Here is a 14,821-nt window from a genome sequence, read left to right on the forward strand (position 1 = left end):
CTGGACGTTCAGAGCATATTAGACGCCAATGCTTCGTCAGCTGCACTGGCTCCCAGTCCCTTTCTGGCCCAAGTGCTAGTTTTAAGCTTTCAAGCCCTAAATGGCTTGGGACCAGGTTACCTGAGAGAATGCCCTGCCCCAGATGCCCCAACTCAGACCTTGACAGCTTCTTCGGAGGCCCTCCTCCGGGTGCCCCTGCCCAACGAGGTGAGGTGGTTGGCTACCAGGGAGAGGGCCTTTTGGGTGGCTGCACCCCATTTATGGAATGGCCTCCCTAGTGAGGTTCGCCTGGCTCCATCGCTTTGTTCTTTTAGGCACCAGGTAAAGCCCTTTTTGTTCACCCAGCTCTTTAAAATTTTGGTTTTGATCTTTAAATTTGATTTTTAAATTGATTTTAAAAGAGTTTTTAAATGGCTTTGTATTGTATTTCTTTATCCCCCTCCCTTTGGTTTGTTATGATTTAATGTGTTATGTGCTTTTATTTTATGTTTTAATGCTGTGCTGTGAGCCACCTGAGAACAATTTGTTATGGGGCAGCTAACAAATAAAATCTGCCACCTTTGGAGTCAGGCAGTATAAAAATAAAATAAAATAAAATAAAATAAAATAAAATAAAATGCGGCGATGATGTCCCAATTACCTGAAAGAGTGCCTTTCTCTAAAGGATCCCTGGCACATCTGGTCTCCGTCCACCTGGGACAGGGCCTTCTCAGTTGTCAGCCCTGGGTTGCAGAATGCACTCCCCATGGAAATAAGAGGATTGTCGCCCTTGGAGGTCTTCAGGGGAGCCTTAAAGACCCATCTTTTAAGCCTGGCTTTTAATGATATCTAGTTTAAATTTTAATCTGTTTTTTTTTTAAAAAAAATTCTGATTCTAACTGTATTATGATTTTTTAAAATTTTTTATTTTAATGTAAACCGCCCTGAGACACTTCAGGAAGGGCAGTATATAAACTGATGGATGAATGAGCGAGAAACCCAAAGGATGGCGAAGCTGGCATTTCCTTGCAGCCAAAGGTGTCCTCTCTTCCATCTCAGCCACCCCTTCCCTTCATACAATTCTCCCTCCATGCACCTGAACAGCTCTTTGGGTTCTCTGCTGGATTCTCCCCCAACCCCGCCCGGCCCCAGTGAGGTGCCCTGTGCTGCCCTTGGACTAGGGAGGCCTCAGGCCTGGGTCTGGATGGATCCCTGCTCCTCTGCGCGGATGCTTCTGTGCCTGGGCTGGCTGGCCAGTCTCTCTCTTCCAGCTGAACAGGCCTGGCGGTGCTGTTGGCTTGTTCTGAAAAGGTGTGTCCTGCCTTTCCTCCTGTTGATGATAATGTCTTTTGTTAAGACATTAAAGCAGCCAACAAAAACAATCCAGACAACCAGAGTTAAATCATGGCAAAACACCAAACCAAACCAAGCAAAACAACAGCCCTCCCCCCAAAGCAGAAGGAGTTGGCCTGAAACCCAGGCAGGGGGGCCAAGAGTAGTGGAGGGAGCAGCCCTCTTGAGAGGAGACTGTAGTTGAGTGGGAGGGGGAGCGTGGCCAAGACCCCTTGGATATGATGGAGTGGGATATAGCAATGGGGGGGGGCATGATTCAGGCGGGGAGCAGCCCCTGCTTTGCCTTCAGAAGGCCCTGGGTCAGTCCCTGGCTGGCAGCATCTCCAGGGAGCAGGGCTGGGAAGGACCCCTCTCTGGAGAGCCTCTGCTGCTGCTGCCAGTCCGTGCAGGCCATCCTGGATTGGAGGGTCCAGGGGTCCGACTCCGTAGGAGGTGTCTTCACAGGGCGGCAGAGTGCCTGCTTTGCCTACAAAAGGCCTCTGGTTCAAACTCGGGGAACAGAGAAGAAGCCCCCCCCGCCCTGCGCGCAAGTTTCAGCGCTTGCAAGCCTTGGTTCTGGAAGGGGGCCAGTCTCCCGCAGCAGGGCCCACTTGGCGGCCCCCCGCAGGCGCAGCAGGGCCTTGGGTCACCCTGGCCCCCTCCCACCAGCTGGCCAAGAGGAGCCCCTCCTCCTCCGCCCCACGGCTGCAACTGCCGGAGGGTCTCCTTGGGGCGCGGGCGGGCGGGGGGGCGGAGTGCGCAGGACCCCCGCCGAAGTGACGGCCCCTGGCAATGCAGGCGTGCGTGCTCCGGATTAGCGGCTGCGGAGCGGAGGAGGAGGCGCTCCGCTGCCTGGTTGCTGCCCGCGCAGAGCCCACCCCGCCTGCCGACCCGCCGCCGGGCTGTCTCCTCCTCTGCTGGGCCGGGCTGGGGCGGAGAGGGGCCGGCGGCGGCGGCGGCGGCGGCGGCATAAAAGGCGGCGGGAGGAGGGAGAGCGGCCAGCAGCAAGCGAGCGGCACCTGGGGACCGACGGGCGGACCCGAGCGCGGCGCAGCGCAGCGCCAGGCAGCCGGAGCGCGGTGAGTGCCAGGCGGGGGCATCTGGCGGGACCACCGGGCAACACCCCGGGCGGGCGCGGCGTGGGGGAAGCCGGGCTTTGCTCACCGGTCCTCCCGCCCCGCCACCGGTGGTTCCCCTCGGGGGAAAGCGGCGCCGCGCGGGACGTGGCGGGGAGACCGCTCTGCCTTTGCCGCTGCCTGCCGGGCGCGCGGGCGGGCGCTTCGAAGCATCACAGCGCCGCAGCCTCAGCGCCGCGCCAGTCTGGGACGCGGCAGGAGGGTGGGCTACCTGCCCCTCTCCGGCGCGGTCGCTCCGCTGCGTCTTCAGCCAGGGAAGGGTCGCCTCGGAGCTGCCAGGGGTCTCCCGGGGCGGGGGAAGCTGCGCGCCTGGCAAGTCCAGCGGGGGGCGGCGGCGGGAGGGGGGGAGAGAGCTATTCAGACCCTCCCGCAGAGGGTTTCGGCGGCGCGAGGGCAGCCTGGCAAATCCGCGCCGGGTGGGGCTGGGCTGGGGTGGCACCCGGGAGGTCCCGGCGGGCCGTCGCTTCTCCCCCAACTCACGGGCCGGCTTCCTTCCCGAGGGGCATTTGGGGAGGGGGCCTCTGTCTCCCCCCCTCCGCCCCGGCCCGCGCGGCTTCTGCCCGCTGAGTGGCGTGGTGGAATTGCCCACGCACAAGTCCCGCCTCTGGCAGAGAGCTCCGCGGCCCACACCAGCCCGCCTTGGCCCTGCGGAGGAGGGCTCTGCATTCGGGCCCCTCCCCGCTGGGGGCGGCTTCGGGCAGTGGCGGCGGAGAGGCGAGCGCAGCCCGAGCTCTGGCAGGAGCCCCCCCGCCCCCGTGGGATGGACGTGGGCTTGGGAAGGACAAGCGGCGACTAGCCTCGATGGGTGTCCGCCGCCTCCAGGTTCCGAAGCCGAGGAGGAGCCTCCATCTCCGGCTGCTGGAGATCTTCCCAGACTCGGAGGCATTTCGCGGGCCCCGCTGCGAAGGAAGGGGATGCTGCTGCTGGATCCAACGCGGCTCTTCTTGCTTTGCATGTAGACGCTCCTCCCGGCTTCAGTCCCAGCCAGGCAGCAGCTCCGGGTCGGGCTGGCAAAGCTCCCGTCGGAAACCCGGAACTGCTGCTGCCAGTCAGTGTGGACCATGCGGAGCTAGATGGAGCCAGGCGGGTCTGACTCTGAAGCCGCTTCCTGAGTCAGCCTGTTCCTCGGGGAGCGCCTCCAGCCGTGCGAGCCCTAACTTGGCCTTGCCTTCCATGGCTTGCTCAGCCTGGTGGTGGCTTTTCTCTGCTGGAGGAAAGGCTCGGAGAAGGCGGCTCACGGGCAGAGGTCGGGGGAGAAGCAGGCAGAGAGGGGGGGAGCCTTCCTGGCAACCGGTGGTCCCTCTCGTTTGCTCCATCTCTGGGCAGTTTTGTTCTGGGCGGCAGCAATCAAGGCAGTGCGCGTGCACACCGGGGTGCATTCAGGGTGGCCCCTTCCTGATTCGACCTGAGGGGGGTCCCAAATTAACTGAGGGGACAGTCTTGTGAGTGTCTAGAGGGAACGCTGCTGGCAAGCCCAGGGCCAAGAGTCTTGTGGCACCTTCAAGGCTGCCCAGGTCAGGGGAGCAGAAGCCTCCAGGGCGGGAAGATCCTCTCCAGAGCAGGATGGAGCAGAGCCCAACCCAGGACGGGAGCCAGGAGGCCAGCTGGCCAGGGAGCTCCCATGGATACAAGAGCAGCCCAGCGGGGGCCTCTGTGGCTGCTGCCGGGGGGGGGCCGCACTTCCCCGAGGCTGGGTCTGGGCGCCATCTGGAGCCGCGGGAAGGACGGCCCTCCGGCTCAGCCCCAAGGCCACAGGGGCATGCCCAGGGCCGCGGCCTCTCCTGGGAGGCTGCCATGTTCCCAGCGCTGCCTTTGGCCTTCCAGATGTGTGTCTATTTGCTGGACCGCTTGTCCACAGGAGACAAGCGAAGGGCACTGTTGGGGGAGGCTGGGCCGACTGTGGCCTCCTGGCTGCCGGGAGTGGGAGTGGGAGCACCAGAACGCCCTTGCTTGCGGGCGGAAAGCCAGCTGGCCCAGCCGCCTCCGGCTTCCCCCAGCGGCCAGCCCCTTTGGAGCATCTGCACCAGCTAGTCCAGCCTCCAGTCCCCCCCGAAAGCCACTGGCCTTGCCCACACCGGAGTCCTCCTGTCGCCTGGCACTCTGGGGATGGCCCCTTCTTCAGAGAGAGGCTCCAGGGAGCCCACCTGGCTAGTAACTGTGAAGAGACCTATTCAGGGAGGATGCCCTCAGCTCCTTTCAAGCCGTCTAAGCCTGTGGCTGCCTGCCACTGCATCTTGTGGCAAGGAGTTCTGTGAGCTCATCACTTGTCATGAAGAAGCAAAGCCTCACAAGAAGGCTTGCCCCCAAGCCCTTCCAGGCAGCTCCAGTTGCTTCTTTCTTTCTTTCTTTCTTTCTTTCTTTCTTTCTTTCTTTCTTTCTTTCTTTCTTTCTTTCCTGTCTCACCCCATGCTGCCTGCAGGCTGACCATTCATCAGGTGGAGATCTACCTGGACCTAAGAACAGCCCTGCTGGATGAGGCCCAAGGTCTACCTAGTCCAGCATCCTGTTTCCCATAGTGGCCCACCGGGTGCCTCTGCAGTCTCCTCCTCCTCCTCCTCCTCCTGCTGAACAATCCCTCTCACCCCCTAACCCTGGCAGGTTTACTGCTTCTGATCAATTTAAAGAAGTTTTTGTCATTCCCCTGGACACTCCTGGCTCTCTGCTGCATGCCCCCAAAAACTCCCTTGGCCTCCCGGATTGTCTCCTTGCGTTTCCTTGGCTGGAGGGTATGTGCCTTCCTGTTGCATCTGCCCCCCTGGTGAATGGCCACCCTGCAGGCAGTGGGGATGGCAGTGGGGATGGCTGGGTGCCGGGAACTTGAGGCAGCCGCGGTGCCTTATTAGGCACCCCCCTCCCCCGGCGGCCCGTTAGGAGGAGGCGCTACAGCCCCCCTGCAACAGCACTGCCAGCCTCAACTTCCACTGGCTTCGCCTCCCAGTTGCTGCAAGGAGAGGAGAGCTGGTCTGGCGGCAGCAAGCATGACCATCCCCTTAGCTAAGCAGGGTCTATATACTGACTCAGTAGATGGCAGCTCCTGATGCTCCTCCTCCGGCACGGTGGGAGTGGATTTCAGCTTCTGCGGGTGTAAGGGGGCCCGTGCCAGACCCAAAGCCCCTCAGGCGGGCATGGCTGGGGCCCAGGATGGCACCCTCAAGAGGCCTTCCCTGAGCCAAGACCCCTCCCTGCTTTCCTCTTCTTTTTCACACTGGGGTCCGCCTGGTCAGTTGTACAGGTGGTTGCTCCTTCCCTGCACTATCCCAGGACAGTTGGAAGTCAGTCAAGGGCTTGTAGCTGTCCCGTTCGCAATCTAGGAAATCCAGCCAGGTTATCTGTGGATGCAAAGAGGGCAGGCAGGCAGGCAGGCAGCAGAGGCAGCCTCAAAGCTGAGCAAAACAATATGGAGATCTCCTCCTGCAAAACCTCAGAGGGTTCGTGCTCTTTTTATTCAGGCTTGTGGTCAAAGAGTTGTCCCAGCTCATTTTAGATTTGTAGCTAAGTTTTGTTCTGCTTTTATGTTTGTTTTATGGAGTTTTATTGTTTCATGCTGTCATTGATGGTGGTATAGAAATAATGTTCAACAGGACTGGCAACAGGGGCAGTCCTTCCGTGGGGCAAGGTGAGGCAGCGGCCTCAGGCACAGGTGTAGGGAGAGGTGCAGGGGACGGCAAGCCCCCCCCCGCCCTTGCTCATGTCTGCTGCCTGCCTGCCTGCCTGCCAGCATCCCTTGCTTTGCTTCACTTCCCAATTGGCTTGAAATGTGACGGGCAGGCAGGGCTCTGCCCACCCTCCGCAGCCACTTTCTCTTTCATGTCGGTGGAGTGGGGCATCCAATCAAAGCTGCCTCCAGCACAGGTGTCCCCTCCCACCCCACCCCTGCCCCAATACCACGATGACAGCCAATCGGCTTCCAGGCCTGTGTGTGTGTGGCTCACACAGGGCTCTGGGCCTGTTTCTCCTCCAGCCTCTTGCCCCCCTCCCCCTCGCAGGGCCAGCTCCGCCATGTGTCTGCTCAGCCCCCCACTCCCTCTCCTCCTGCTGCTCTCCTGGCTGGGCCCAGCGGCTGCCACAGCTGTGCCAGGCTGCAAGATCAGGATCACCGCCAAGGGCTTGGAGCTGGGTGAGGCCCTCAGGGGCGGCGGGGGGCGGGGGGCGGAGGACACCTGGGGCAGCCACACAGATTGGTTCCCATTGTGTGTGTGTGTGCGCGCGCGCGCAGGGTGGGGAGAATTGCCTCCTCACTGCCCTTGACCCATCCCAGCCAGCGTTGCCCCTCCCCCAATTTGTGACTGCCCCAAACCTCCATCTCTGGGTTGGTGACCGAGTCGCTTGGTTCTCTTGGCCTCCTTGGCCTGTTTGGGGCGTTGTCTGAGTCGTGGGAGGGGTGCTTGGTGGCTGGCTGGCTGGAGACCCTCCCGCTTTGCCAGCCAGGGTCTGGAGGGCAGGGGAGGGGTGATAATGTCACGGGTGTGTGTGTGTGTCTTGCAGTGAAGCAGGAGGGGCTGCGCTTCGTGGAGCAGGAGCTGGAGAACCTCACCCTGGGCGACCTGCACGGCAAAGAGGGCCAGTTCCACTACAACATCAGCAAGTGAGTCCGGGCTGCCCCCCCCCCGCCCCCACCCTGGGCCCTTCCTTCTGGGCCCAGCACTGGGTTCTGATTGGCTAGCCTCAGCTGCCAGCCGCTTCTTCCTGTAGCAACTCCAGGGCCAGCTTAGGGGTCCTGGAGCACTTGTGAAAACCAGGTGGAGCTCCTGGGAGATGCTTGGGAAAGGGAGCTGCCCCGGCCTGGCGGAGAGGTGTGCTTTGTGGCCTCCTTGTCTGCTCTGAAGCAAGTAGGGGTTGGTCCTCATGAGTCAGGGGGTGCCAAAGGACCTCTCTCTCCTGCCTGAGAGCCACACTGCTTGCAGGCTGGCCATTCACCAGGTAAAGCTGCATGGTTGACCTGATGAATGCTCAGCCTGCAGGCATCACAGAAGAGAGAGAAGCAACCTGAACTGCTGCCAGGAAGCAGAGACAGTTGAGGAAGGCAGCAGCAGCAGCAGCAACACAGCAGAGTCAGGTGCCCCCCAACTCCTTGGGACAGTTGCTTGAAGGAGGGGAAGGTGCTGGTGGGGTGGGAGGGGGTGGTGCAGCCATGCCTGAGGGCCGTCTGGGCTTCCCCGAGCACCAGCCCCCTGGCCCTGCCTGCCGGCTGAGAGTTGCCTCCCAGCAAGTGGCCTCGTGAAAGAGAAGCAGGTGAAGCACACCTGGGGGGAGGGGGGCAGCCCCCTTTGCCTGAGATGCCGCCGGGCCTCGAGAGGAGAAGGCGGCGGCGGGCCAGCAGCCCGGGAGCTGCCGCGGATGATTCTCCCCTCGCTCCCACCGCAGGGATTCCCAAGGCATTTGCCCGCTGCGGAGGGAGCGCGGGCGCCCGGAGCCCCTGGGTGCTGCTCAGAGGGGGCGGCACAGTCCGGAGGTGGAGGAGGGGGGGCGGGCGTGGCTGCAGCATCACTGCCACCGGGACAGGGCAGCTGGCCGGCAGCCCGAGGGAGGCTGCCGAGGAAGCGCCCACCACCGCGAGAGCGCCGGGGAGCTGTTCCTGCGGCGGGGCCCCTGCTACTTCGCACTGGGGGGCGGGCGGGGAGCGGCGGCCCCTCGCCAGGCCCCTTGCTCACTGCCTGCCTGCCTGCCCGCCCGCAGCGTGAGGGTGACCCAGCTCCAGCTGGCCCTCTCGGACCTCCACTTCCAGCCCCGGCGGCATCTGGTCTTCAGCATCAACAACGCCTCCATCAGCCTGCGCTTCCGCCGCCAGCTCCTCTACTGGTTCTTGTAAGTGGCTGGGGGGCGGGGGCGGGGGGGGCACCAAGGGAGGCGCAGCTGCTGCTGCCCCTGCTGCCCCGCAGTGGCTCGGCGGCTCCGCCCTCCTCCTCCTCCTCTTGCGCCTCGGGTCGCGCCGTGCGGCTGGGTCGCCACCGCCGCCGCCGCCGAGCCAGGGCGTCCGGCTCCTGGCGCTAGCCCCACCCAGCCGGCGTGTGCTGCCTGGAGGGGTCCCTCTTCTGGCCGAGGCAGCCGGAGGGAATCTGCAGGCGCGGCGAGCCAGGAGGAGTCGCGCCCAGGCTGGAGGGCAGCAGAGCTGGACACACCTCCCGCCCCCGCGGGGTCCTCCTTCCATCCGTCCGGACCCTGCAGTCTGGAGTCCTCCTCCTCCTCCCCCCTTGTGGGACTGCCGCCGGGACTGCCTCTGCTCCTGGGGCAGGCGCCCCGCTCGACTCACTGCCCCTGCCTGGGCTCCTCTTAGCTATGACGTGGGCTCCATCAACACTACCGCGGAGGGCGTCCACATCCACACGGTGCTGGCGCTGGCGAAGGACGCCGCGGGGCGCCTCAAGATCTCCAACATCAGCTGCAACGCCTCCATCGCTCGCATGCACGCAGGATTCAGCGGCACGCTCAGGTAGCCGCCCCAGGCTCTGTGTGGCCACTGCCTGCCTCTGGGCTGGGGAGTGGCTCGGTGGCCCAGCAGCTGCCGTGGGGGCCGGGCCGGGGTCTCTCTTCTCCCCCCCCCCGAGCAAGCCCTTCCTTGCTATTCTGGCAAAGGGGGCCAGCAGCAGCCGCCGCCGCCTCTGATTTGCGCCGGGCCTGCGAAACTCAGGAAGGGAGCCGCGGAGGCTGGGACTCCTGCGGAGCTGGAAGGGGGCCAGCTGCGGCTGCAAGGGAGCCGGGCTGCTTTGGGGAAAGGAGCGAGGGAGAAGAGGGCGACCGGCTCCCCCCGACTCGGCCCTGACGCGCCTCCTTGCGTTATCTCCAGAAAGGTGTATCAGTTCCTGGCCACCTTTATCACCACAGGGATGCGCTACCTGCTCAACCAGCAGGTAAGACCAGAGCGGGCCCCGTCCCCCTCCATCCCGCTTACGTGTTCGGAGTTGGAGCCCAGAAGATCAACTCCACAGAGCTGTGTGTGTGTGTCTTTCCCCCTCGCCGCCTTTTCGGAGCCCCCCCCCCCACTCCCCGTGGTGGTCTCTCCCAGAGCGCTCAGACCATTTCTCTCTCTCCCCCCACCCCCACCCCTCGATCAAGCATGACTTGCCCCCTGTCTCCAGAGGAGGCTTATGGGGAGAAGTTGAAGGACTCGGTAGCCCTGTCGGGTGGAGCGGGAGGGAAGCGGGGGGAGGCCGCGCCGCTCTGCGGAAGAGCATCGGCTTTGCTCGCGGCCCACGTTCCGTCTCTGGCAGCATCTCCAGGTAAGGCAGGTGGGGTCAGGCAGCTTCTTGAGTGTGAGCAGCTGGGCTCCAGGATTCCAGCCACCTCCAGGCACGGCAAAGAGCCTTGCGAAAGACACGGGCTCGAAGGCTGCCCGAGACAACCTTAAGAGCAGCCCTGCTGGATCAGGCCCAAGGTAGCCCCTCTAGCCCAGCATCCTGGTCCGCACAGTGGCCCGCCAGATGCCCCTGGGAGGAGGCCCACAGCTGAGGGGGGCAGGCCCTCTCCCCTGCAGCTGGAGATTCATGGAGATATGGCAAAGCACTTCGTGCTCTTGAGCATGTGCAGAGTGCCCCCCCAGGAAGGAGTGACCCCTCCCTCTGTCCCTTCCCTCCCTCTCACTGATGCACTGTGCGGGGAGGGGGGGCAGCCGTCCACCCCTGCGAGCTCCCCGCCCACCCCTCCCCTCTGCTCCGCTTGCAGATCTGCCCTGTGCTGGACCACGCGGGGCTGGTGCTACTGAACAATGTCCTGGACACCGTGCCGGGTGAGTGCTGCTGGGCGGTGGGCCGGGGTCGCTCGGCTGGGGGCTTCTTCAGGGGCAGGGGAGGCGGGGTTCGCTCACGGCCGGGGCAACCAGGCTGCGGGCAGTGGGCAGAGGGGTGGCAGCAGAGAGTGTCCTCTGCAAAGCTTGGGCGGGGGGGGGGGTTGGCTCGGGAGGCCAGGCGCGGCGCCATATGCGCCCCTCGCTCCTTCCCTGTCCCGGATGCCTTCCTGGGCGAGCTGCCCTTCGAGGCCTCCTCGAGCTGTCGGGGCAACCACTCGCCGAACTGGCCTTGGAACTTGAAAGCAGATGGTGGCTCTGCTGCCAGATTTGGCATTTTTAAAGCCAAATTTTGGGTTACGGCCCATTTGACCCACAAGTATACCCCCCCCCCTTAGGTTTTGGCAGGGGCTCGTTGATTGAGGTGAAACGGGAATAAGTATTAAGTAAACCGGGGGAAAGTATTTTATTCCTTTTATTGTATATGTGTATGGTATCTGTTTTATTGTTGTGAGCCGCCCCGAGCAGCACTGTACTGGAGGGGCGGCATCGATGTTCTAAATACACGAATAATAAGTCCGCGCAGAGCGGCGCCGTCGACGGCTGCCCCCCCCCCGCCTGTCCCGCTTCAAGCGCCCCCGCCCCCCGCCGACAAATCGGGCCATTGGCATTAAAGCCAAAGGAGGGCCCGGCCCGGCCTTAGGTTGGGAGTGAGCCTATCGAGGGATGGGCGGGACTGTTGCCGCCGCCGCGTGGCCCGTCTGCCTGCCTCGCTCTCCCGCGGGCGGCGCTTCTCCAGGGGGCCGCCGCTCTCTTCTGACTCTGGGGCGCTGGCGCCGCCGCCGCCTCTCCCCGCCTTTGCAGTGCGCAGCCCGGTGGACGAGCACATCGGGATCGACTACGCCCTGCTGAATGACCCGCTGGTCACTGCGGACACCCTGGACATGAACTTCAAGGTACAACCACCTGCCCCAAAGGCGGCGCTCCGCTCCCCGGAACACCGTTTCCCTGCAGCGGGGAGCGCCCGGGACGCAGCCTGCCAGACGCGCCTGCCTGCCTGCCTGCCTGCCTGGGTTTGCCGCGGGCAACGCGGGGGGGGGGCCCTCCCTCCCGCCCCGCCCTGGGGAGCCGAACGGCAACAGGCAGTGCCCACGAGCCGTGCTCCTTCCGGCAGCCTGGCTCCCAGCACACGTGCTGTGGAAGCAGCAGCCGGGCTCGGCTCCGAGAACCAGGTCCGGACCTCCGCCCGCCCCGGCAAGCCTTCATTCAGCGCTCAGCGAGGGGCGGGGGGCGCCAAGACTAGCCCCAAGGCTGCGTCCGCATTTGCGGGATGCTCAGGAAGAGGAGCTGTGGGGCGCTAGGGCCAGCCCCCCCGGGAGCATCAGAGGGGCTCAGGGGAGCAGTGGCGGCCCCTGGGGAAACTGAGGGAGGCACAGCAGGGGCAAAGTGCATTTCCTGGTGGGCGAGCTGTGCCCCACATGTCAGCTCTCGGAAACAGAAAGGGGCGGAGCCACTTTTCCGGGGGGCACTTGCGAAGAGCCTCCTTTGCCGCCCCCCCCCCGCAGCTGCGCAGTTCTCCCAGTGGGGGCTCCGGAGGGCTTGACTGGGGCCTTCCGCACCTCCCTCCTCTGCTCAGGGCATGTTCTTCCCCTTGCGCGGCGGCGGGAACGAGACGCTGCTGCCCGGCGGCCCGGCTGTGGAGCCCTTCGCCAACGAGACGGCGCGCATGGTCTACCTGGCCGTCTCGGAGAACTTCTTCGACTCGGCCCTCTTCGCCTACCACCAGGCCGGCATGCTGAGCTTGGAGCTGGCTGGGGCGAAGGTGCGTGGGGCCCTGCTGCTGGGGACCTGGGGGAGGAGGGACCCGGCCAGTCTGCGCTGCCAGGGGCGGAGGGGCCAGCCCGCTGGGCTTGCTGCCCGCCCCCTCTTCCTCCTCCTCCTCCTGCTGACACCGGACTGTTGCTGCAGGTGCCCAAGGACTTGGAAGTGTTACTGAGAGCCACCTTATTTGGGAACATCATCATGACGGTGAGCGGGGAGCGCCGGGAGCAGCAGGGCTGGGCAGCTTCCCCCGCCCGCCCCCCTGGAGCCGCCGCCGCCGCCGGGAGACCCCCGAAGCCAGCGGCCCTTGGAGCAGGCGGCGGCGCTGAAGGCCACGATCCCGCCGCCGGCAAGCCCACCCCGCGGCCGGTCTCTCCGTGCTGCGTCAGGGTCAGGGTCCTGCGTTCTTGGCAGGAGCCGCCCGGGGGAGTGGTGGGTGGTGCCGCTCTCTGGCGGGGAGGCGCCCCGCATTCGCACCAAAGCGGGAGTTGCGCCACGGCTCGGAACTAGGGGGCGGCGCTGATGAGGCCCCGCCTGGCCTGGCCTGGCCTGGCCCGGCCCGGCAAGGAGAGGAACGCCGCTCGGCGGCCCTTCTTGCCGCCTGCACAAGCGCGAGGGCCGGAGAGCAGCCTTCCAGGGCCACGGGGAGGAGGCTGGCGGCGGCGGCGGCACCCACGTCGACCCCGCCCGCAGCTGGTTGCCCACCACCATGCCTGCCGCCAGACTGGAGACACAGCCGGCTGCAGCAGGGCAAAGGGCCGGGGAGGCTCCTCTGAGCAGGGCGGCTCTGTGGCCCCAGCCAGCACCTGCCCCGCCACGATGCTGCAGAGCCCCTGGCCCGGAATGGCCCCTCCTGCCCTGAGCCGCTCCGCTCTCCCACAGAGGCCGGCTGTGGCGGATGCGCCTCTGCTGCTGAAGTTCCAGGTGACCGCCCCGCCCCGCTGCACCATCAAGCCCTCGGGCACCTCGGTGGCCGTCAGTGCCACCCTCGACATCTTCTTGGCCCCGCTGGAGGAGCCCCCCGTTCAGCTGTCCAGCATGACCGTGGTGAGCCAAGCGGGGGGTGGGGGGGGATCTTTCCTCCCCGGCCACCCCATGTTTCCCAAAGCCCCATAAGCCCGCCCCTGAGCCTGGGATGTCTGCCCTCTGCCTGCGGCTTGAAGTGGGGCCCTGGGCACAGCGGCCCCTTCCCTCTCCTCTTGCGCATCCTCAGAAGAGGGACAGAGAGGACTTCCCTGCCCTTGGGGCAGCAGGGGGCGGCGCTGGCCCTTGAGTCCATGGCGCTGCGGGGGTAATGTGCTCAAGGGAAGAGTCTCGCAAAGACAGGAGAGCCCTGCTGGATCAGGCCCGCAGGGCCCCAAGCCAGGCCCCGGACTTGGATGGAGCAGTAGCCATTGGGACTAGTCGCCACTGAAAGGCTGGTCGGTTCTCCATGGATTTGGAGGAGTCCCCTTTGAAGCTCTTGATCTTCTCTTCACAGGAAAGTCGCCTGAGTGCAAAGGTAGCCCTGCAGAAGAAGGCTCTGCAGATGCAGCTGGACCTGAGAAGGTACCCTGAGTGGAGCCAGCCCAGGAGGCAGGGCAGAGCGGGCGGGGGTGGTGGACTCAGGCACCAGCGAGGACCAAGATTCTGCTGCTGCCACCCTCTATTCACCCCACCCCCCCCAATCTCTGTGTGTCCCTTGCAGGTTCCGGATCTACTCCAACCAGTCCGTGCTGGAATCTCTGGCGGTGAGTGCTGCAGGTGGGGGGGTGGGGGTCAACTCACCCTCTCTGCTAACTCACCCTCTCTACCACCCTTCTGCAGCTAATTCCACTGCAGACCCCTCTGAAGACGCTGCTCCAGCTGACCATCATGCCGCTCATCAATGGTAAGTGCTGCTTCTGGGGCAGGAGGGCAGTGCTCCCCGATCCCTGAAGCCCAGTTCTGCAGGGTCAGAACCACCAGGGCTGCTTCCCTCTTCTTTCCCCAGCTGTCCCACAAACCTGGGGTGGGGTGGGGAATGGCTGCCATTGCTAGCATCCCTTCCCTTTTCTCTTGCTGCAGAGAGGACCAAGAAAGGTGTCCAGATTCCCCTCCCAGAAGGCATGGACTTCCTGAAGGAAGTAGTCACCAACCACATGGTAAGCAGAGCGAGGGGTGCCATGGGGCAGGGCAGCCTCCCTTTCTTTTAGGCTTAGGCCCCAGCCCACCCTCTCCCCTCTCTCCCCCACAGGGCTACCTGACCATAGGCGCCGATCTCCACTTCTCCAAAGGCCTGAGAGAGGTGATCGAGAAATACCGCACAGGCCCTGCCCCTTGGCCAACCTCTGTGGCTGCTTGAGGGGCTCCAGCGCTGCCCCCCTTCCTGCCCCCTCCCGCTGAAGGGCAGTGCCTGCCAGCCGCTCTGCCCTCACAGCTCATGCCTGGCGTAAGCCAGCCCCACCGGCAACTAATAAACAGGGTGAGACCTCAGCCCGACTCCGGCTCCTACAGGAAATCCACCACTTCGTTAAGGGTACGTCTGATGGGAAACTACGGCCCCTGTGCCACGGTGGGGACCAGCGAGCAGCGCCAGAAAGCACCAGACGCAGCTCTTCAAGGAAGAAAAACAGGCCTGCCATGGCTCAGGCTGCCACCGGGAGGGCGGGGTGGTGGGGGGGGAGGCACCGAGGAGCTCACCTTCCGTCTCAGCAGCCCAGGCTTCTCTGTGGGGTGACTGCCCAACTCCCCCCGCCCCCCCGCCCCGGGACTGCTTTGCAGACAGACTGAGCGGGGTGGGCTCCCTTTCCACCACTATCCCAGATGCAGCCCACCCCTTTGGGAGGAGATGGCCCAGCTCTCCACTGGTATG

At 64.2% G+C, this 14,821-nt stretch overlaps 2 protein-coding genes across 4 annotated transcripts; one reads left to right on the top strand and one right to left on the bottom strand.

Moving 5' to 3' along the window:
* Nucleotides 1-900: 900 nt before the first annotated feature.
* Nucleotides 901-3,510, bottom strand: LOC128322187 (translation initiation factor IF-2-like). The gene is made up of 2 exons (XM_053242962.1): nt 2,476-3,510; nt 901-1,309 (listed from the first exon to the last, which is right to left on the bottom strand). The coding sequence occupies exons 1-2, from the start codon at nt 3,508-3,510 to the stop codon at nt 1,157-1,159; spliced, it is 1,188 nt and encodes a 395-aa protein (XP_053098937.1). The 3' UTR covers nt 901-1,156.
* PLTP (phospholipid transfer protein) lies at nt 2,239-14,442 on the top strand. Of its 3 annotated transcripts, none has more exons than XM_053247800.1 (16): nt 2,239-2,390; nt 6,409-6,564; nt 6,933-7,032; nt 8,124-8,252; nt 8,722-8,877; nt 9,232-9,295; nt 10,107-10,170; nt 11,032-11,123; nt 11,804-11,989; nt 12,136-12,195; nt 12,871-13,035; nt 13,469-13,536; nt 13,676-13,718; nt 13,795-13,858; nt 14,035-14,111; nt 14,204-14,442. In XM_053247800.1, the coding sequence occupies exons 2-16, from the start codon at nt 6,447-6,449 to the stop codon at nt 14,309-14,311; spliced, it is 1,494 nt and encodes a 497-aa protein (XP_053103775.1). In that variant the 5' UTR covers nt 2,239-2,390; nt 6,409-6,446; the 3' UTR covers nt 14,312-14,442. The 3 variants fall into 3 exon arrangements, with proteins under 3 accessions (XP_053103775.1, XP_053103777.1, XP_053103776.1); XM_053247801.1 differs by lacking the exon at nt 2,239-2,390 and adding an exon at nt 2,403-2,759; XM_053247802.1 differs by lacking the exon at nt 12,871-13,035.
* The last annotated feature ends 379 nt before the right edge of the window (nt 14,443-14,821 follow it).

This window comes from Hemicordylus capensis, chromosome 4, assembly GCF_027244095.1.
Source record: "Hemicordylus capensis ecotype Gifberg chromosome 4, rHemCap1.1.pri, whole genome shotgun sequence".
Taxonomy (NCBI): domain Eukaryota; kingdom Metazoa; phylum Chordata; class Lepidosauria; order Squamata; family Cordylidae; genus Hemicordylus; species Hemicordylus capensis.